Below are 22712 nucleotides of genomic sequence, written 5' to 3' on the forward strand. Positions count from 1 at the left end.
TTGTACCTCCCATTCCCCTACCCCAACCACTAGCTTCTCTAGAGCTGGTGGGTCCAATCAAATCACCAGGATTTTTATAAATGGAAAAGGAAGGCAGGAGGGTCAGAGTCAGAGAAAGAGATGTGACAAGGGAAGCAGAGGTCTGAGTGGTGCAGGAAGCAGTCAAGGAATGTAGCAGTCTCTAGAAGCTGGGAAAGGCAGGGAAATAGATTCACCCTCACACCCTCCAGAAGTGAACACAGGTCTGCCTACAGCTTGACTGTAGTCCAATGAGACTTCTGACCTACAGAATTCTAATATCAATATCATAAAACTGGGTGGTTTAAAGCCACTAAATTTGTGATAATTTGTTACAGCAGCCACAGGAAAACTAAAGGGTTCTTCCTCCATCCTCATCATCCTTAATCCTCACAATCACCCACTTTCAACGTATTCAGTGTGTACTTTTCCAGCTCATCTTCCATCTCCCAATATATATCTATGAAAAAGAAGTGTGAAGAAAGTTGGCTGTGAGTTTTGAAAAATCCAAGTACATAGTATGGTACTCTGTTGTGCTCAGATGCTCAGTCCTGCCTGACTCTTTGCGACCCCATGAATTGTAGCCCGCCAGGCTTCTCTGTCCATGGGATTCTCCAGGCAAGAATACTGGCGTGGGTTGCCATGCCCCCCTCCAGAGGATCTTCCCACCCAGGGATCGAACCTGGGTCTCCTGCATTCCAGAGAGATTCTTACCAACTGACCCACCAGGGAAGCCCAGCATGGCACTGTCTCTCATATTTAACATTTAGCTTTTTTCTTTCTTTCTATGTTCAACTTCGCATTATGTATCACCAGCTTTCAAATATACCTTCCGTCCTGTTCACAAAGCACGCTCCCAAGTGCCCTCTTTGGTCTTCCAAGTGCACCCTGTGAAGTCAGGCCTGGGATTTCTAAACCTGGAGTCAGAGTTTTAGGAAACAAGGGCTCAGAGGCCAACGACTGCAAGCTGAGACTCCAGAAGTCCAGGTCAAGGCTCCTTCCGGAGGCCGCCCTGCCCTGCCCTGGTGCTCGGCTGGACACGTCCGAGGTTCCTCCGGGCTGCACACCGTTGGCACCGAGCCGGGCGGCGCAGAGGCCTGGCCGCGACGAGGTCGGGGCCGCTCTGCCTGGCTGGCGATCGAACTCCCGGGGCGCGACGGAGCTCGGCTGCCGCGGGACCAGGTGTTGCGCCTCGGAAGCCGCTGCGGGAGCCGCGGGCGCCCCGCCCCTCCGCCGGCGCTGGCCCCGGGGTTACCTGCGGCCGGTGGGCGGGGCAGCCCTTCCCGTCTGCGCCGGCCCCCGCTGCCTCCAGGGCGGCGGAGCCGGGAAGTGGGAGAGGGAGCGAAAGAGGCGGAGACTGCGGCGGCTGCAGCCCGGCCGGGCTCCGAGCGGGGGGCTGCATGGAGCGGCCGGCGCGGCTCTGCGGGCTGTGGGCGCTGCTGCTCTATGCCGGCCGCGGCGGCGTGGCTGCGCCCGCGGGTGAGTAAGGTCCCCCGGCCGGGGCAGCGGGAATCGCGGCCGAGAGGCCCGCCGGGGCGCCTGGGGCCGAGGGCCGCGACGGGAGTCGGGGTTGAGGGCCCTCTTCGGGACATGCCGCGGCCGCGGCGGCAGGCGCCTCCCGCGCCTGGCTCGAGCTTGGGGGACCCGGGGTGACCGGGCTTTCCCGGATCCCGGGCGGCGGGGGCGGCGGGGCGGGAGGACGACGACTTGTCGCCGCACTTCCCTTGGCCGTCGGGCAGCGCCGAGGAGCCTGGCGCCAAGGCCTGGGGCCCGAAAGGAGTTCGCGGGGTCGGGGGCGGGAGTGTCGCCCGTGGCCCGGAGAGGGGATGAGGGGCCGGGAGCCCGCGGGGACGGCGACCAAGGTCCGGGAGTGCGGGTGACGCGCCGAGGCTCCTAGCGTGGCGGGTCCAGCGAAGTGGCGGCAGTCGAAGGGAAACTCTGAAGCGCCTAGTCCCTGTAGCAAAGGACGGGTCTCCTCTGGCATACAAGAAATCCATGGGAAATCCAGAGCACCATCCGCGTGGATGCCTTTTTCTCTAGTAACCTTTGTATTTTGGAATAATTTTCGATTTACAGAAAAGTTGCACAGATGCATACTCTTCACCTGGTGCGGCCATGTAAATGAATCAACCAGAGTTACTGTGAAAACTTGGGGGGAGGGACACTAATGAATTCCTGAGGGACAGCTTTTGGCCTGAGCGACCTTCTGGACGTTTTTTTGGTGACCATAGTAGCTCCAAAGTTGATAGGTTTTATTGTCACGTTGACACAAACACCCACAATTTGTTTATTGCTTTTTCAGCCAGTGCGTTGGGCTTTGAAACCCCAGTTGAAATGTTGATTAGGAAACTTGGATGCCCTCTATTGATTCAGTCAACAAAACCTATGCCCACTCTGCGTGCCCTGTACCAGGCAGTGTTCTAGGGGCAGAGAATACAGTGGTGAGCAAAACAGAGCAAGTCCTTGCCCTTTGGAGCTGGTATGCTATTGGTAGAGTCAGCGTAAGGGGAGGGGGAAGTAAAATATAAGGTATGTTAGAGGGCAGTAAGTACTATGGAGAAAAACAAAGCAGTCCAGGGGTTTGCCATTCTAAATAGGGTGGACTACGCAGACTGCCGCTGAAAAGGCAGCATTTGAGGAGAGACTTGAGGGAAGTTTGTAGTTTGCCAGTCATTCATTCAAGTGCCTGCCTTCTTTAGTACTGAGCCAGGTGTTGTGCATTGGCTTAGAGCCTTAGAGTATATTGTGTAATCTTGTGCCCCCCATGCTCCTAGTTCACTTGGGGGGGGATCTGATTTCCATAATCATGGGGCAGCTACAGTGCAGAGAAGGGAGGGGGGTCACCCATCCCCTCGGTTGTTGTCATTGAGTTACTCAGTCACGTCCGACTCTTTTCCAACCCCATGGACTGTAGCCCTCCAGGCCTCTCTGACCATGGGAATTTCCCAGGCAAGAATATTGGAGTGGGTTGCCATATCCTTCTCCAGGGGATCTTCCCGACCCAGGGATCAAACCCGCATCTCCTGCATTGCATTGTATTGCAGGTGGGTTCTTTGCTGCTGAGCCAGCAGGGAAGCCACCCATCTCCTTAGTCTCCTGATTTTCACCGTGCCACTCCAGTCCCCTCCCTCCTCCAGACTCCCTCTCCCACACACCTCACACCTGGAACAACAAACAGCTGACTCTAGCTGATACTGGCAATCCCCAACTAATCAGTTTTGTCACAGAGGTTCATTGGCGACTTGGTTACTTAGAAATACAGAAACTTTTTCCCATTGGAAATATTGATACAATTGCATTAAGATATGGTGGGGGGGAAGCAAAACAGAACAGGGGACTTGACTATTATAATGGTCTGACCTTACCCAGCTGTGGGACTTCAGGACTGGTCATTTCTCTCCCTCGTGCAACAGTGTTCTCTGTGAAAGGAGGTTGAACTCCATAAGTTTTAAGGGCTCCTCCAGCTCTAATTGTTTGAGTGTTTATAAAAATGATTAGGTTACCAGCTTAGTTTTAGTCTGTGTAGATTTGTAAGCCCACATTGTGGCATTCTTAATAACATCTAGTATTTCTATAGTATTTACTCTATGCCGGGCAGCATTCTAAGTTTTCCACTTGACCTATTTCAGCTTTCCACAGAACCTCTCCTGTTGGTGCTGTTACCATTCTTGTTTTGTATAGGAGGAAACTGAGGCACGGCAAGGCCCAGAGGCTTGCCCAGAGTCTCGTAGGTGCTAGACTGCAGGAGGGAGCTAGGCTGCTGACCCCAGCACTGGCTTCCAGAGACCATGCCCCTAACCACTGCATTCATTGCCTCTCTCTGCAGAAATGAGGGGAATCCTTGGCTGGGAGGGAAGCTGGGCCTCTCCCAGAGCAGCAGGGCAGGACTGGTGGGCATTCATGCAAGTATGTACAGGCCATTGGTAAAAAGCGAATGATCATGTACTGGAGACTTGCTTTATGACTGCCAGACTGTGTAGTCCAGACAATAAGTACCATAGGCATTCAGAAGAGGGGAAACTGAGGGCTGGGAATTGTGAGGAAGAACTGAAATTTGAGCTAGACTTTTAGGGTGGGTGACATTTGAGTTGGTAGAGGAGAAGTTATTCCCAGTTTGGGAGGTGAGCAGGAGCAGAGGCCCAGAAGTAACGGTGGTGGTGCCCCTGTGGGCTCAACGAGGAGTCCGGCTTGGCAGGAGGGTGCATTGGCCAAACCAGTCAAGGCAGAAGGGCTTCATTTGCCCTTGAGGCTGAGTTGGGGTGCAGAGGGAGGGAAATGACAGTGGAGGAGAAGTCAACAGGGAGACTGAGTGTGGGGCTGGAGGGAGGGGGGACTTGCCAGAGTGCAAAGCTCCACAGGAATCTAGGATTGGAGGTGGCCCCTAGAAAGATGGGTCCTGCACGTCTTCTGTCCAGGCTTGGGCCTGACTGCTGTATGTCTGCCTGCCTCACGAGACATAGCAGAGCACCTGAGTATGATCAGGATAATTAAGAGAGGTGTTGCAAGGAAAGCACTGAAAAAGGTTGATGATTAAGATGTAAAGGAAGGAGATGGATGACTCACGTATGACTCGTGATTTCCTTGACTTTTCCCGACATACGCATGCTTCTGCCAGTTCCTGTGACTGAACGAGAGAGAGCACAAGCTTTGAGTTAAGCCAGAGACAGCATTGATCGTATTCATTCAAAATTAGAATGGAATCTTGCGCTAGATGACCATACAGAGTCACTTGAGGTTTGAAGTTTAGACAAGGGTAGTTAACTTGAGTCCCCCTAGCTTTCCCACTCCCCTTTCCGGCCAGTGATCAACCCCTAAGAAATTGTTGGAATTAGGTGCCTAAGAAAAGTTTATCAGGCATTTAAGCTTGTTCTGTCTCTAAGGCCATGGGCAGATTATCAATTCCATAGAAAACCAAAGCAACCATTCAGAACTGTTGGTCTCTTCAAAAAGAAAGAAAGCAAATAGCATGTATTTACATAGCCCTTGTTCTGTGCCAGGCACTGTTTGGGGCTTTTCATCTGTCGTAACTCATTTAATCCTCATAATAACCATTTTCTTTGGTTTTAATTATCATCTTCATGTTATAGATGCAGAGAGAGGCAGAGAGGTTAAGTAACTTGCTGGCTAGTAAGTAACAGAGCTGGCATCTGAGTTCAGGCAGCCTGGCTCCATAGTCCATGCTCTTAATCACTACACTACGCTGAAATGAAATGTCTTACAGATGAAGAGCTGTTAGAGAGCTTTACAAGAAGCACAGTCTCCACTTGTTTATGAGTATGTCTGGATGTATTATACCCATATACATGTATTCAGATACGTTTAAACATTTGCAGATTGCATTTAAACTTTCTGTGAGTGTGTGTGTTTTAAAGTATAGGAAGTAGAAGAATCTCAAGAGAAATGGAAGGAACTATTAGGGAAAAAAAGGATGGCAGAGAGCCACAAGCACCCTAAAATGTAAACGAGTTAGAAGATCTGACTAAAGGATGTGTGTGTGTGTGTGTGTATGTGTGTGTGTGTGTGTGTGTGTTAGTCGCTCAGTTATGTCCTACTCTTTGTGACCCCATGGACTGTAGCCCACCAAGCTCCTCTGTCCATGGAATTCTTCAGACAAGAATATTGGAGTCAGTTGCCATTTCCTTCCCCAGGGGATCTTCCCGAGCCAGGGATCTACTTCAGAACAAATGGGCAAAAAAGAAATCCATTTGAGAGATGGGAAATAGGGGAGGCTAATGTTCCATTAAAATACCAAGGTTAAAAGATAGATTTTTTTTTAAATTTTATTTTATTTTTAAACTTTACAATATTGTATTAGTTTTGCCAAATATCGAAATGAATCCACCACAGGTATATCTGTGTTCCCCATCCTGAACCCTCCTCCCTCCTCCCGTCTTAAACTACCTTGAAAATTGGGGTATGATTTAAAGCAAACCATAAATAGGTAATATTTTTATTGTGAGGGCTTTAATTTCTGTGTGGGAGTGGGAGGTGGGTGAGAAGGCAGTATGTCAGGAAGGGCTAAACCAGCTATCCTGGACTTTTGGTGCAGTGCATTTCTGGAAACTGCACAGTAAGGGAGTTAATCCTAAAGTAGAGTGTGGTCTCCAGTAGGAACAATGTTTTCATTAAAGGCTGTATACCTGATAAATGATTTGTCTTCAAAAATATCATTGATGTGATGTCAGAAAGGCCAAAATGGAGTAACTGTATATCAAGTCCTAACTTAAATCCTAACTTTTAATCACTTAAAATCTTAACTTAAAATCATTGTCACCTGAGCCATTGGTGCCCCCTGGCACCAGCTGTGTTTAAATGCAGTGCAACAGGAACTCCCTGCTTCTACAAGGACTTGGCCTGCTATGGGCTGCTCCTCCCCACAGCTGGGCCTTTGGTCTACCTTTCAGAAATGCTAATGGTAGTTGAGTCAGGAATGGTGGGCTGAATATTGAGAATTCATGGCCGGTGCAGGCTGCCGTGTAGAAAACTGATTTTGGGGGGAATCACAATTACATAGTTCCTGTCGGGTTGATGTTTTGGGACAAATGGCATTTTTTTGTTCAGTTAAAAAGGAAGGTAATGCTATAAATATTGCATATCATGTAAGAGGCCCAGAGCACTCCAAAGTGTTGGCATAGAATATAAAATATAACTACCTATTGATAAGTTAATATAGCTGTAGTTTTTAAGTAATTAATAATGATTAAGTTTCCATTAGTTTAAATAACTGAGTTTTGCAATAATTTTCAACTTATAGAAAAGTTGCAAAGATGGTACAGAGAAGCCCTTATCCAGTCTCCTGTGGTGGGGGGGAGTGATTTTGGTAGTCCTGGCCTCAGGAGAAGTTCTCAGGAGAGTTTGAAATGATATTTCCTTTCCCTCTCTGTTTCCTTCCCTGCATTTGGCAGAAGCATGAAAACTCCTTTCCCTGGTCCTAAAGCTGAATCCAAAATAATAGAGTCAGTAAATACTTGGTGGAGACAGTGGTGGGTTTTCTCCAAATGAAACACATTTTTCAAGACATTGGTTCACTGTTTCTCCTCTTCTCTTCCCTCTTCAGATTTGCCAGAGCTACAGTTCCAGCTGTTTAGTGTCAGACCTCAAGGGAGCAACCAGGGCTGTTAAATCTCTCTCTCAGTACTTCTTTGGAATAGTCATTAAAAAACAATTACCAGGTCACGTTAGCAAGCACAGTTAAAGATGAGCCACTTCAACACATTCGCAGAACTGCTGAGAGGGAAGTGTCTATATTGAGTCCTCTTTGGTGAGCAAGTGTAGGGGACTCCAAATACCCACAGGAGGAAAAGTTGGATGTTTAAGAATATACTGTCCTCTGGGTTCACTCTATAGCAGATGATGCGGCACGGGAGCCATACTTCCTGGGTTTGCATCTCAGCTCTGTCATTTACCAGCCATGGGATATGGGGCAAGTGACTCAAAGCCCTTGTCTTGGTCGCCTCATCTTTACAAGCTGATAGTCCCTGTCTTCTAAGGTTGTGAGGACTGAGCAGATTCGTTTGTGGAGAGTATTTAGGATACTACCTGGGTCAGTAAGTGTTAGTTCTCATTAACTCAGTTTTATGATTCCTGGCCTCTAGGACTTGGAGGAAAAATGAAATGAACCACTGAAAACACTGGCTGCTGTTGATAAATGTGTTTCCTGTGCTTGATTTAAACAGAATCTCAGCCACCTGTGACGAATTTGAGTGTTTCTGTTGAAAACCTCTGCACCATCATATGGACATGGAATCCTCCTGAGGGAGCCAGTCCGAATTGTAGTCTAAAGTATTTCAGTCATTTTGGCAACAAACAGGATAAGGTAAGTTTTCTGGAACAGATCACACTGATAAGGTAAAGTGAACAACTGTGAGTTGGAGCTAAGAATGAGCCACATTCTAATCTCACTTCAAAGTGGGGTTTTTAGTTTGAGTCGTGTCCAAATTTTTTTTTTCACTTGCATCTTTTTTATTTTTTTTTAATGTGGAAAATTATGGAAACAACTATGTCCAAAACTGAACATCAGAAAATATTTGCTAATCAAATACAATTGAGGTTATTACTCTCTTAGGAAATATTAGGTATCGTTGTCTAGTAGGCACTCCATAAATAATGAATTATGTTAAAATTAGTTCCTATAGGCACTCCATGAATAATTAATTATGTTAAAATTGGTTTCTGTGTTGTTGCCTGAAGCATTGTATTTATATAAGACTCTCAGTTTCTCAGGGAATTTTCTCATTTACCATCTCATTAATCACATGCACAGGTAGATATGCAAGATCTATGTGTTGCCAAAGAAAATGGCCATGACAGGTGGGATTGACTAAAAGATTCCCTGATGTTTGAGGAAAAATGAGAGAAACTTTCAGCTTTTCCCAGTCGGATGTGCAACCAATTTCAGTGAATTTTTGTTAACAAGATTTTGGATTCTTTATGATAATCGTATTTAACTTAAATTTCTCTTAAGAGCCTTATTGGTTTGTAGCCCCTTATAATTGACAGGTTTCTCAAAGCATCATATTGTCTGTTCAGAACTGTTTTATACCTGTATACACTCCTTGGTTTCTTCATCTGCAGACTCAACCAACTGCAGGTGGAAAATATTCAGGAAAAAAAAAAATCCCAGAAAGTTCCAAAGCAAAACTTGAATTTTTCAAGCTGTCAACTATTTCCATATCATTTACATTGTACTAGGTATTATAAGTCATCCAGAGATGATTTAAGTATAGGAGAGGATTTAAGTATAGGGCAGAGGTCATATGCAAACACTGAGTGAAGTGAGTGAGGAAGTCGCTCAGTCGTGTCCAACTCTTTGCGACCCCATGGACTGTAGCCTACCAGGTTCCTCTGTCCATGGGATTTTCCAGGCAAGAATACTGGAGTGGGTTGCCATTTCCTTCTCCAGGAGATCTTCCCGACTCAGGGACTGAACCCAGGTCTCCCGCATTGTAGGCAGACGCTTTACCGTCTGAGCCACCAGGGAAGATCCAAACACTAGGCCATTTTAAATAAAGGACTTGAGCATCCACACATTTTGGTGTCTACAGGAGGCCCTGGAACCAATGCCCCTCCCATGTAAGAGGGGTGATTCTTCTTTCAGTGTGTGGGTGGGGAAGATGGAGGATGTTTGGGGTTGAGTTTGCCCAGGATTTTGAGGAGGCCAATGAGAAGCTGTTATTAATGACAGTACTTCGGCTCAGTGAACTGTGGAATCATCACGTCCAGGCAGTTTGGTGGCAGGAAGAGTCTGGAGAACTAGTTAGTGCACCATGCAGCTAGCTCAGTGGCCTGGGGTAAAGTCCTTAACCTCTCTGAGCCTTCATTTCCTTGTGTGTAAACTGTGGCTTTACACTTCTCTGGCTTGCTGGGACACCAAAACTAATGTACGGGAAAGCTTAATGAAGTGAGGATGAAATGGGCTCTCCCTCCTGAGGGGAACTTGCTAATCTGCCTTCCCACAGAGGTGTTAATTATAGTTTAGATGTCGATTGATAAGAGGCTGGTCAGTTCCAAGTATTTGCCTTTTAAGAGAGGTCCTCCAAATGCGGAAGCCAGTGAAACTCTGGTAGACCAGTTCCCCTTTTCACACTGTTGGCTTCCTCTTGTTCCTAAGGATGGGCCTTAGACAGTTGGAGTCTTAGTGACAGCTTCTGGTAGTTCAGCCTTCAGAAATTACAGGAAAGACCCTTTTTAGTGTGTCACCTAAATAATCTAACCGAAACCCCCAAAAGAGGTCACCATCTTTCTAACAGGGCCTTGTTCAGTAGCCTGTCAGCCATGCTCAAGGATCAGTCAGCTAGATATGCTGACATGCCAGCCTAGAAATGGGGCTGACTCCTCAGTATAGTTACAGAAACTTAGACATAAAAGTAACTTTAGGAGGCAGTCGAATCAGAATTGGGTTGGAAATTTTGTCTCTTCCCCTTTCAAGGCTTGTGGCCTTAGGCAGGCAAGTCATTTAACTTCTCTGAGCCTGAGCCTCCACTTTCTTATTTGTAAAATGCTGGGGTGGGGCGGGGGAAGGCTAGTAAAAGTACTTACTTCATATGAATGGTGTACATTTATGAAAGGAGATAATGTTTGTGATATACCTGGTACAGAGTTTGTGTTCAATAATTGTTAGCTTTTATTATGATTACTGTTAGATCGAATCATGTAAAATTGTTTCTTTTATAGGTCATCTGTATGGTTCAACTAGTATTATTGTTTAATCTTGGTCCCTCCCTTTTGCTCCCAAAGAAACCTATAAAGGGTGGCCTCTGCCTAAGGCCTACTCATTTATTGCAGGCATTTGCAGCATTGAAGGCTACCAATGTCAGGACCGTGATAAACACAGATTATCCCTTCCAATCAGTGATGGGGGATTTCCTGTCTGGTCCTTTTGAAGTTTACAATCCTGAGTCTGAGAATCAATGGCAGGAGAGATTTTCTTCCCCTCACACTGTCCTTTGAATATAGCATTAATGTCGTGAGACCACACTGGGATGTATATATTGTTATTGTTTAGTCACTAAGTCGTGTCTGACTCTTTGCAACCCCATGGACTGTAGCCTGCCAGGCTCCTCTCTCCATGGGATTTCTCAGGCAAGGATACTGGTGTGGATTGCCATTTTCTTCTCCAGGGGATCTTCCTTACTCAGGGACTGAACCCACATCTCCTGCTTGGCAGGTGGATTTTTTTCCACTGAGACACCAGGGAAGGCCCATGCTTTGAAACATATTGATGCAGTGGCATTATAATAGTTTGTATGTGTTATGGTGTTTTTGTGACCATCTAATGGTCCCAAATTGCTAAATGAGGTAAATCATTGAGGTCATTTTCAGTCTTCAGATTGGAGAAACATTAAGATGAGACATAGAGAATCGTAGATAATTTTTTTTTTTTAAATAGAAGACTAGTCCAAATGGCTGCCCTTCACCAGTGTTTTAGCAATATCTAATAGGATCTGGCCTCAGATTTTAGATTTCTTTCATCATCAAGAGACAGGTGAGTCTCACTCGGTGAATGAATTAAAAGGCTGTTGTTCTGTCTAGGCATCCAAAGAAGCTAAAGGTCAAGCTGACCCCCCTTTCCTTCTGAGAAAGGATTAGGAATTGGGAAAGCTGCAACCTAGCCAAATGAACATTGGTCTTGAGGGGGAGGGATTGGCTTAGGACTCTGGCCTTGATTTTTGATTAATTTTCAAAGGAGCCCAGACTCTCTGAGGGGTGGAGCATAATGTCATACAGCAGCTACCAGTTGAATGAGTCACCACAGCCGAAAGTCACGTGGGAACCATCAGACATACTTCATCAAGATCTGCTGGGAGGGATTTGGTTCCTGGTCTGATAGAGAGAGGCACACTTGACGTGGCAGTCATTGACAACTGGGATTCCTACTTTATTCATGCCAGTTTAATATTATTTGCCTTGAGCTTCAGAAGAGAATTTTTTTAAAGTATTTTATCTTTTCCCCTACCATGTCTTTTCTAAGTTATTTTATTATTCATTTGCCCAAAACAAAAGGTTCAGATTTAGGTACTAAAGTATGTTTTTAATTTAAGAAATTCTATTTATTAAAAATATTTGTGTAATAAAACTCAGCCCACTCACTGGAACAATATCTAGTATAATAACTGAGATTTTTCATTGATGATTCTCACTGATGGCATTTGACCATGCATTTTCCCCTGGGTGTCCTCAAATGGCAAACGCAACTTCCACACAAGAATTATCAAGGATTCTTGGTCAGGGCGGCTCCTTCAGGGGTATATGGGACTTTTGCTCAGTAAAATAGTGTGGCTGGTGAAATGTGCATTCAGAGCTTCCCTGCCATCATCACCAAAAATCCTGGGACTGGTCGTCAGTTTCACTGGTTGAGAAACCTCATTTCCTCAGCACACATTCATCAACGCAGGGCCAGTTCCTTACTTCATCATGGGAACAATAATGGTGAAACAGTCTCAAGAGGCTTTCAAGAAACCTCATTTCCTCAGCATGTATTCATCAATCCAGGGCCAGTTCCTTACTTCATCATGAGAACAATAATGGTGAAACAGTCTCAAGAGGCTTCTGTTGGCACAGCTGGTATGTTCCATCCCTGTAGGCAGCAACTGTATGGAAAGCAAAATGATAAGGAGGTTCCTTGGCAAGGAGTCAGGAATTTGTTGTGAAAATGTACTTGGCTCAGAATAGCTGGAGGCACCACTGAGGGTAGGCATGGCTTTGCTGCTGGGACAAACTGATTCAATGTTCATGGACCGAATCACCTTTTCTCCCCATCACAATTTTGTTTGCAGACATTTCTTTTTCTTTTCTTCCAGGGCTGACCAACGAACTCCTCTTTTAGAATGCTGTCTTGCCTAGTCCTTAGAGCTATTCAGTGTCTCATAAAGTGTTGTTTTTTCCCTTGTGTCTTTGCTATGGTTTGTTGCTTGATGATTGGCTGGCTACCTCTCAGAGGACATCCTTGGGTCCTCATTTTGAGAGTCTCTCACAGTCGCCTTCATGCTCAGCTGCTGGCAGGCGTGTAAAATGGCAGAGTAGCCCCTTTAGAGTGGTAGATAGAAGTAACACTGACAAAATTTCCTCTTCATGGCTCTCAGCACGTATATAAAAGGAAATGCTGTCTCCAACTTGAGACAGAAAATATTACAAAACAGGAAGCGCCTTGGAACTCTGATTAAAAGCAGCTCCATTCTTAATAATTCCAACTCTGTCACCTTGGAAAATGTGAATTTCCTGAAAAGTCCTTTAATCTCATTATTCTAAATCATAATAACAAGACTTGTGATTTTTATCTGTAGGCTGTCTGTAAGTTGGCTTTCTGTGGTTCCACAAAGCTTATCTACCTTTCAGAATAAGAGTGTGCTGCACTCAGTGCACATGTCAGCCCTTATCATTCCTATGTTTATGGGAGATTGTCAAAACGGTCAGTGCAGAAAGATGTTTGGTGAAAAAGTCGTTCCTCAGCCCTCAGGCTCCTCTTCTTTACTTCCTCTCCTCAGAGATGACCAGAGTTGCCAGATTCTTAGACCAGTTCATTTGACCTTAATCTTGATGTTATACTACGTCTACTTGGAAGTGAATTTTTATAATCTCACTGTGTTTCCTTTGAGTTTGCTTTTAGACAGTTGACATGTTAGCATGGTAGGTTTATAGAAAATGTCATGATATTTATACATAAAAATGTGAGGAACTGTCTCTTATTTCTACCAAGGTTTCTCAATTGTGGCACTACTGCCATTTCATGTAGGATAATTCTTTGTTGTGGGGGGAGGGAGGCTGTCCTATGCCTTGTAAAGGGTTTAGCAGCATCCTTGGCCTCTGCCCACTAGATGCCAGTAGCAGTTCACTCTGCCCCCTGCCCCCCCCACCAGTTATGACAACTAAACATGTTTCTAGACATCAACAAATGTCATCAACGGGGGGGAGAACAGAATCACCCCCAGTTGAGAATCACTGAACTGCATACCATTTGCTAACTTTTCATTTTCTTTACACATTTCAGCATGCAAATGTTTTATTACATAAATGTATTTCTGTGCATTGGCTACAGCAATACCTTTTAAATGTCTTTACCTTAGAAAATTGCTCCAGAAACTCATCGTTCAAAAGAAGTGCCCCTGAATGAGAGGATCTGTCTGCAGGTGGGGTCCCAGTGCAGCACCAATGAAAGTGAAAAGCCCAGCATTTTGGTGGAAAAGTGCATCTCGCCCCCTGAAGGTAACAACCGAAAGCACTATCTCTTGGCATTTAGAGAATACATCCAAATTATCTACCTGCTTATGTTCAGTGTTCATTAATTCATTCCATTTTCAAACACTTGAGTCTAATAAGTGTCAGGCACTTGTACTAGATGATAACACACTGATACCTGTGAGATGCTCACAGACAGCTTGAATGACCATGCCTGGTAGTTATAGAGTACTGACTAATTTGGAAAGTAATACACACTGGCACACCCTCACATGCACACACGCACGCGCACACATGCCTTTCCCCTGAATCGAGCTTCTTAAGCTTATTCTGTGAAATGACAAAGGTGTGTATTATTATCCTGATTCATTTTATGAGGAAAAAGGAAACTGAGTGAGTTGCTGTAGATCTTCAGATCCTAGATCCAGTGCCTTAAAAAAATAACAAAAATATTATTCAGTATGGGTAAGAGGCTGGGAGCATGGTTTATAACAACTTAACCTCCCCTATTCTCATTTCCCGAGGAGTTTAATAATCTGAATAAAGCCTAAACTGTATTATGACCAAAAGGTGGTTGGTGGTACAATAAATTGTATTATGGCAAAAAGTAGCCTTTTAATGATCACGAGAGATAGCAGGTTTGAATTTTAAACAAAGGCATTTAATTTAGAGATGTTATATCGTAACTTAAAAGGCTTTCTAAAGGTAGAGATTTCAGGTCAATAAGATTTTCTGGCTCCTAAGACCATAACACCATAACACGCAATAGGCAGTGACTAAGAGTTATATTTTGTTTACCTTTCCCCAAATTGCTTCAAGAGGAATGTTTGTTTAATTTTTAAAACAAGATGTGTCAGTATTGCTCAATTGACAAGAAGGTAAATTATAACTCAGTAAATGTGTTTTTTTAAACAACAAGTAGATATAATGGTTGTTTATGTTTTCACATTCATTTGGGAAACTTCTTAGTCATTTCCTATGATTGAAATATTGTTTGACCTTTAAACTCTCTCTCCAGTTAGGAGTACAAGAGTTAGGGTCCCTCGATAGTAAAGATGTCCTCTTAATCTGAGGAGATGAGAGAGAAAGTTGTGAGCAAATTAGATTTGGGTTTTCTCCCTCCTGGGTGCCTTCTGGGTCAAATGGGACTAAGTTAGGGGTCAGCTTTCTGGAGAAGCAGCCTGAAGCACCCTCATCACCCCCAGCCCTCAGAGTGATTGGCTAGCTGGCTCTACAAGGCGAGGACAGTTGTAAACTCTTGGCTGGATGTTCTAGGTGATCCTGAGTCTGCTGTTACTGAGCTCCAATGCATTTGGCACAACCTGAGGTACATGAAATGCACTTGGCTCCCTGGAAGGAATACAAGTCCTGACACTAACTACACTCTATACTACTGGTGAGTATGGACTGTACACTTACTTACTGCAGAGGGACTGACTGTGATTGCATTAGGAACCTTTGAAACTAACCTAGTTAAAACATAAACAGAATGCCCTATTCCTTTCTACAGTTTGCTCTAATTAAAAATGCATCTGCTTTTGGTGTCTCATTAAAAAAAAAAAAAAAAAAAACCTTAACAAATAATTATAGATCCACTGGTATGTTGCAAAAAATATCCAAAGATATCCCATCTACCCTTCACCCAGTTGCTTTCAATGGTAACATCTCATATATAGGGTGCAGTATTAAAACCAGAAAATTAACATTGGTACAGTCCACTGACCTTATTCCAATTTCACCAGTGTTCCGTCCAGGCATTGGGATGTGTGTGTAGTTCTATGCAGTTTTATCATATGCAAAGATGCAGAACAGTTCCATTACCACAAGGATCCCTCTAGTTGTCCTTTTATTTATTTTTAAAAATCAGTTAATCTGTTTGGCTGCACCTGGTCTTAGTGGCTACATGATAGATCTTTAGTTGTGGTATGTGGGATCTAGTTCCCTGACCAGGGATCGAACCCAGGCCCCCTGCATTGAGAGTGAGGAATCTTAGACACTGGACCACCAGGGAAGTCCCAAGTTGCCCTTTTATAGCTACACCCACCTCCTTCCTGCACCCCCTCTCTCCACACTCCTCTCCCCCAAGTCTCTAACCTCTGGCAATCACTCATCTGTTCTCCATCTATAATTTTGTCATTTAAAGAATGTAACAGGAACAGAATCATACAAAATATATTAATAACTGTCAGAGGCTGACTATATTTTTCAGTCTCTGCATAATACTCTGGAGATCCATCCAAGCTGTTGTATATATCAATAGTCCATTTCTTTTTCTTGCTGAGTGGTGTTCTATGATATGGATGTATCAGTTTGTTTAACCTTTTATTCACTAAAGGATATCTCGGTTATTTTCAATTTTTTTGCAAGTATGAAGAAAGCAGTTATAAATATTCATGTTCAGGTTTTTATGTGAATATCACTTTTCAGTTCTCTGGAACAAATGCCTTAGGGTATAATTGCTGGATCATATGGTAATTGCATATTTAGTTTTATTAAAAAACCACCAAATTATTTTCTAGAGTAACTGTATTGTTTTACATTCTCACCAGCAATGTATGAGTGATTGGTTTTTATCTTTCAAAAGGAAAATTATATCATTCCCAGAGTTAAAAAGTAGTTTAGTGCCCCAGAGAATAACTTTTATTTCCTATGTGTGACTGTATCTACAAAATTTGTTAAATTTCTAAATTAATCTTTCATTATTTCCTTTCCTTTGGAGCCTAGAATTGATTATTAACAACAGAACAGGGAAGAAGGAACCAGGTTCATCAACTGAATTTAGTAAAACCTGAGCATACATAGTGGGTAAAGCTCTGAATGGTGAGCAGAGATAAGAAACCCGTCTCTTTACTCCTGAAGCATCATTGTAGAGGTGACAGCACTGGGCACAGTAGTTTATATAGAAAGAAGAGTGCATGATGGAGGCTTGCAGAAGTGCAGACAGGCTCTGTGAGAAGTGAGGGTGGAGCTTGGCATGGTGGTGGAGCGAGGTGAGAGGCATTGCTGAAGGGGTGGACTGCCCAGATGGGGAAGTGTCTCTGAGGCTGGCGCTGAGGCAGAATGGTCTCAGGACTGGGAGTATTTCGTTTATGTGATTCCAGGTAGGGAAGCAGGAGGTCTGATGTTGGCAGAGTGCCCTACACCTGGCCTTGTCCCCCCATCTGTCATTCATTCAGACTTTCTGAGAGAGTGAGGTATGGAGGGCCACATCCAGAACTTCTGAAGTTATAGGATGAACAGGGCCTTTATCCTGGAATGTCCATTTTGCCCAATGACTGGATGAAAAGTATGAATATTTTTGGTACGTGACAACCCTCGTGGCTATATCATGGAATAGGACACCAAAAAATCACATGAATTTTTGAACAGAAACCTCCCAGGTGGCCTGGGGGTTGGCATTCTCTCTCTTCCCCTGTCCCCAGAGGTGCTCCCAGGCAAGTTGAGGGGCACTGCAGGCGAAGGCAGACAGCATTGAATTCACATGGTTCAGTCTGGAGTCCCCCTGACTCCCCAGTACAGATCATTCTCATGTGAGGTCTGCAGTTTCACTTGCCTGCTGGTGGTACCTGTTGCTTCTCCTTTACTTTAAGCCCTTCAGTGGTTCCTGGCGCCTACAGTCTAAAGTCCAAACTCATCAGCAGGAGCAACAAAGCCTTTTATGCTCGCTCTCCTAACTGGCTCTGTCGCCTCAGTGTCATCCTGCACCCACCACCCAACCCACACTGAACTTCTTTCAGTTCCTCAAACTCACTCTTCAGACACTCACACAGAAGAGTGGCATACAGACCCAACATTCAGGCAGAATAGTGGAATCACTCTGCATGCCCTTGTGGCCCAGGCCTTGCCTGTTCACCTGGACGCTTCTAACTTGTCCTTATCTCAGCTCAGGCACCTCTTCCCTTCCAAAAAGCCTTCCTTGACCTCTCTAGCCTAGGTACGTGCCCGGTTGTCATGTACCACAGTACCATGTACTTTCCTGTGTCATAATACTCAGCACATTGCAATGTCATTTCCTGTTTACTTAGTGGTCATCCTCTCCAGGCTACCGTCTCCCTTGAGAGCAGGGGCTGTGTCTTATTCCCCCACACCCCATGCCTGACACACAGGAGGTGCTCTGTGAATAGGTTTTTGAACGTTTGGTAGTATCCAAAGTTAGACAACATTCAGGATTGGGGTGAGGACTTAGGGGGCAAGGATAAGCAACTCAGGAACATTATAATTCAGGAACAAAAAGAGAGAAGGATGGAGTAGATCTGCCTTCCCAAGAACTAAGCCTTAAAAGAAGCAGCCTGGCCCTGGTAATGTTTTGGTGAAGTCTGGAAAGAGCCGTTACTATAGGCTTAGGATCCCTGTGTTTATTATGCTATTAATTCCCCTTGCTTTTCCTAGAGTTGTTATTGGTAAAATCACAGGGAAAACCTTCAAAGAATCTATCTTTAGCAGGGACAGGGAAAGGAAGGGAAGAAGTCTTAAAACTTTATCTCAGTCCACAGCAGACTGTGCTGGCAAGTAACCCAAATATAGAATTAGGGTAGCTCTGAGAGAGATGATAGCCTAGCCCTTGGAGTTCTTATTAGACAAATTTAGGGAAGTGCCTTGGAACATGTGTTGTTATTTAGTGGCTCAGTTGTGTCTGACTCTTTTGCAACCCCATGGACTGTAGCCCACCAGGCTTCTCTGCCCATGGGGTTCTCTCAGGCAAGAATACTGGAGTGGGTTGCCATTTCCTCCTCCAGGAGAACTTCCAGACCCAGAAATCAAATCCACATCTCCTGCGAGTCCTCATTACTTATCTGTTTTATATATAGTAGTGTGTCGTGCTCAGTCACTCAGTTGTGTTTGACTCCCTGTGGCCCCACCAACTGTAGCCTGCCAGGCTCCTCTGTACATGGAATTTTCTAGGCAAGAATACTGGAGTAGGTTGCCATTTCCTCCTCCAGGGGATCTTCCCGACCCAAGGATCAAACCTGCATTTCCTCCATTGGCAGATGGATTCTTTACCATTGAGCCACCTGGAAAGCCCCACCTTGGGGCATATACCAGCACAAAATGAATCTTAGTGCAGATTACAAAACTAGCATCCCCTCTGGATGAATAAATTATCAAAAACTGGCCCAACCAAATAAGAAGGCATTCTTCTTCCTCTGGACTGAAGTGTTCAACTTCAGGGCTGATGCAGCATCTTACCAAAGCTGACCACAGACAGTGCTTGGGCTGGTTGGCTGGCTTTCAGCCCTTAGTTCATACTGTGGTGCAGGGATAAGCTACAACCATGGGATGGCATCCATCCCAAGATAGTGGGGGTTCGCTGGCACCCAGAGGTGGGGGGAATGCAGCAGGGACACCACTTCTTGTCATACACATTCCCAGAGTCAGTCATCAGCGTGGACTCTTCCTATAACATAGACCTGTACTGTCCAATACAACAGCCACTAGTCACACATGACTGTGTTTACATTTTAATTTAAATTAATTAAAATTAAATCAAATTAAAACTTAAGTTGCTCAGTTTTACTAGCCAGTTTCACATATGGCTAGTGGCTCCTGTACCAGACAGCACAAATTTCCATAATCATAGAAAATTTTATTGGACAGGCTTGTATAAATTCTGTATCTTTTGCCCTTACCACCTTATTCTCTTTTCTGGAGCCATACTGCTTGGGTTCAGATCCTGACTCTCTTACTAGCAGTGTGATTTGGGGCAAGTCACTTCTCTCTCAGCCTCAGTTTTGTAATCTGTAAAATGGGAGTAGTAACAGTAGTGCTGCCTCTTAAGGATGTTTTGAGGGCTGTTATATGAAGAGTGTTTTGAGTTGCCCTAATTGCTAACATCTGTAGAGTAAGCATGCAATGAAAGTGAAAGTGAAAGTGAAGTCGCTCAGTCGTGTCTGACTCTTTGTGACCCCATGGACTGTAGCCCACCAGGCTCCTCAGTCCATGGAATTTTCCAGGCAAGAGTACTGGAGAGGGTTGCCATTTCCTTCTCCAGTGGATCTTCCCAACCCAGGGATCGAACCCGGGTCTCCCGCACTGCAGGCAGATGCTTTACCGTCTGAGCCACCAGGGAAGCCCATATAGCATGCAATACATGCTAGCTATATGTTTTTTTTATTATTCATCCCCACTCCCTTGAGGATGCAGCCAGTACACAGAGCTGACCTCTTCCACCACCTCACAGAATTGGCACCTAGCCCACACCTCTTCCTCCCCACTCTCCCCTGGAGAGATCCTTTCCAATCTAAAGCACAGAAGAAAGACACGTGGCTCATTCATTATCAAACAGTCAGAATTGGTTTAAGTACCAGTTTAAAATCACCTCAAACAAACTGCCAGAGACTGTTTCCCTAATCTCCAGTCAGAAAAACATGGAGTCATTTTGAAGTCCCAGGGCGATGACTTCCAGTCCTTCAGGGATAGTCTGGCATTAAAGGGAGCCTGACCTTAATAGCTACAGACTAGTCAAGCCAATGAATTTTAGGGAATTTCTTAACAAACTAATCATCTTTACAGTGCAGGAAATAGTCTTTAATTTGTCCATTTCCTCCTTCTGTCAGCAGAGTGATTGTGTGGATTTCAGTGTGTGGTTTTTAACAGGAAGCACTCAAATGCCTCCTATCTTAGGTTATCATCTAATCTTTCACAAGATTTCAAAAATTTTCTCTTCAAAATCAGTATTTTCCCTTTTGTTATTTTTTTCTGAAGTACAACAAAAGTTTTTTTTACATTTCTTATCTGGATTCCATGAGAATATGTGAAATACTCAGGGTACAATGAAAAAGGAATCTCAAAGGTTACTCATTAGAAGAGTTCCTTTCATTATTGAAAAATATTAACTTTCTACATAGTTCTCTTTAGTTATGTAACAATAATGTTGTAAGTTTCTTCAGTTTCTATTTCTGTGTGGGTGCAAAACATTTCAGGCCTGTCTGATCTAAAAACTAGTCATGGCTGTAACTTAGTTTTTAAAAAACTGTTTTCATTCATGAACCACAGGGGCCAACAACTAGGAGAAAAAATTTATATACTATCTCTTAAAGGACAAGGTCACTTTCTATATTGAAGCATTTCTTTGAACAGCCTTTGAAGAAGTAAATACATTAGACCTGAATTAAAAAAAAATTTTTTTTGTTTTCGTTTTTTTAAAAAGACATTATTTATAGCAGTTCTAGGTTTACAACAAAATTGAGAGGAAGGTACAGAGATTTTCCATATACCCACTGCCCCTACAATTAATAGCTTTCCCCCATTATCAACATCCCTCACCAATAGTACATTTGTTACAATTGATGAAGCTACATTGATATACATCACCACCACCAGAATTCTATATAGTCTATATTAGGGTACACTCTTGGCCTTCTACATTTTATGGGTTTGGACAAATGTATGACATATATCCATTGTTATAATTACCATACAGAGTACTTTCATTGCCTAAAAATCCTCTGCGTTCCACTAATTCATCTCTCCCCTACCCCAACCCTTGGCAACCATTTATTTGTTTATTCTCCTAGTTTTGTCTTTTCCAGGATTTCATCTGGTTGGAATCAGACAGTATGTAGCATTTTCAGATGGACGTCTATCACTTAATAATACACATGTAACATTCCTCCATGTCTTTTCATGGCTTGATAGTTCATTTCTTTTTGGTGCTGAATAATACTCCACTGTCTGGATGTATTACAGTTTATGTATCCATTTAGTGACTAAAGGACATCTTGATTGCTTCCAAGCTCTGGCAATGATGAATAAAGCTGCTTTAAACTTTTGTATGTTGGTTTTTGTGTAGATATAAGGTCTCAATTTCTTTTGGTAAATACCAGAGAGCGCAATTACTAATCATATGGTAGGAACATGTTTGGTTTTATAAGAAACTGTCTTCCAAAGTGCCTGTACCATTCTGTATTTCCACCAGCAATGAGCAAGAGTTCCTGTTGCTCCACATCCTCATCAGCATTTGATATTGCCCATGTCTGGATTATGGGCATTCTGACCGGTGTGTAAGGGTATCTTGTTGCTTTCATTTGCATTTCTCTGATGATATGTGCTTATTTGTCATCTATATGTCTGTGAAGATCTTTGGCTCATTTTTTAGTTGAGTATTTTGCTTTATTGTTCAGTTTTATGAGTTCTTTGTATATTTTGGCTAACAGCCCTTTATCACATGTGTCTTTTGCATACATTTTCTCTCCTGCCCCTCCAGTGTTTGGCTTCTTTTCTTATTCTCTTGATATTATCTTTTGCAGAAGTTTTTAATTTTAATGAAATTCAGCTTATCAATTATTTCTTTTAAAGATCATGCCTTGGACATTGTATCTAAAAAGTCATCACCATACCCAAGATTGTCTAGGTTTTCTCCTATGTTATCTCCTAGGAGGTTTATAGTTTTGCACTTTACATTTATGTCTGTGATCCATTGTGAGTTTAGCTTTGTGAAGAATATAAGGTCTGTGACTAGATTCTTTTTTTTTTTTTTAACATGTGGATATCCAGTTGTTCCAGCACCATTTGTTGAAGAGACTATTTGTGCTCCCTTGTATTGCCTTTTCTCCTTTGTCAAAGATCAATTGACTGTATTTATGGGAAAGATCTGCTTTTTATAAGACTGGATTTGTAGCACAGTCCCCTGGAGAATTGCTGTCAAAATGCTTATCTTAGTCCCTGGGCAAAACCTTCTAAGTAGGATTCTCTGGGAGAGGGGTTGAGGGACTTGCATTTTTCAGATGATCACAGATGATTCTAAAGTAAACAAATCAAGGGTTTGGAACTCTTTCCTCTTAGTTCATTTTCTAAATTGTCTTCCTTTTCTGCAGAATGTTTGCACATCTCCCTTGTGACTAATGATGTAAGGCTTGATTCTGTGTATTCTTCTAGTTACTATAAAAGAGAATCCTTTGATAACTTTGACAAAAAGTGTAATGAGCACATTCTGTCTGCCTGTACTGTGCTGGATGATCACTGGGGAAAGGTCTACATAGAGGTTTTTGGAAATAAGAAAGAAGATATCAGCATTTAGAGCC

At 43.7% G+C, this 22712-nt stretch overlaps 1 protein-coding gene and 1 non-coding gene across 5 annotated transcripts in view; both read left to right on the top strand.

Annotated features, from left to right (window-relative positions):
• The first annotated feature begins 1118 nt into the window (after positions 1–1118).
• IL13RA1 (interleukin 13 receptor subunit alpha 1) overlaps positions 1119–22712 on the top strand; it is a 76985-nt gene continuing 55391 nt past the window's right edge. For 2 of the 4 annotated variants that reach the window (XM_055563683.1, XM_055563684.1), the window contains exons 1-4: positions 1127–1497; positions 7695–7834; positions 13581–13719; positions 14968–15088. In XM_055563683.1, coding sequence (XP_055419658.1) covers positions 1419–1497; positions 7695–7834; positions 13581–13719; positions 14968–15088 — 479 coding nt within the window. In that variant the 5' untranslated portion in view covers positions 1127–1418. Of the gene's footprint in view, positions 1498–7694; positions 7835–13580; positions 13720–14967; positions 15089–22712 lie in introns of all 4 variants that reach the window. The other 2 variants (XM_055563681.1, XM_055563682.1) reach the window with 2 other exon arrangements.
• LOC129640499 (small nucleolar RNA SNORA35) lies at positions 6281–6408 on the top strand. Its single transcript, XR_008708866.1, has one exon. It is a non-coding gene; the product is annotated as a small nucleolar RNA SNORA35 (small nucleolar RNA).

The sequence above is a fragment of the Bubalus kerabau genome, chromosome X (assembly GCF_029407905.1).
Source record: "Bubalus kerabau isolate K-KA32 ecotype Philippines breed swamp buffalo chromosome X, PCC_UOA_SB_1v2, whole genome shotgun sequence".
In the NCBI taxonomy this organism is placed as follows: Eukaryota; Metazoa; Chordata; class Mammalia; order Artiodactyla; family Bovidae; genus Bubalus; species Bubalus kerabau.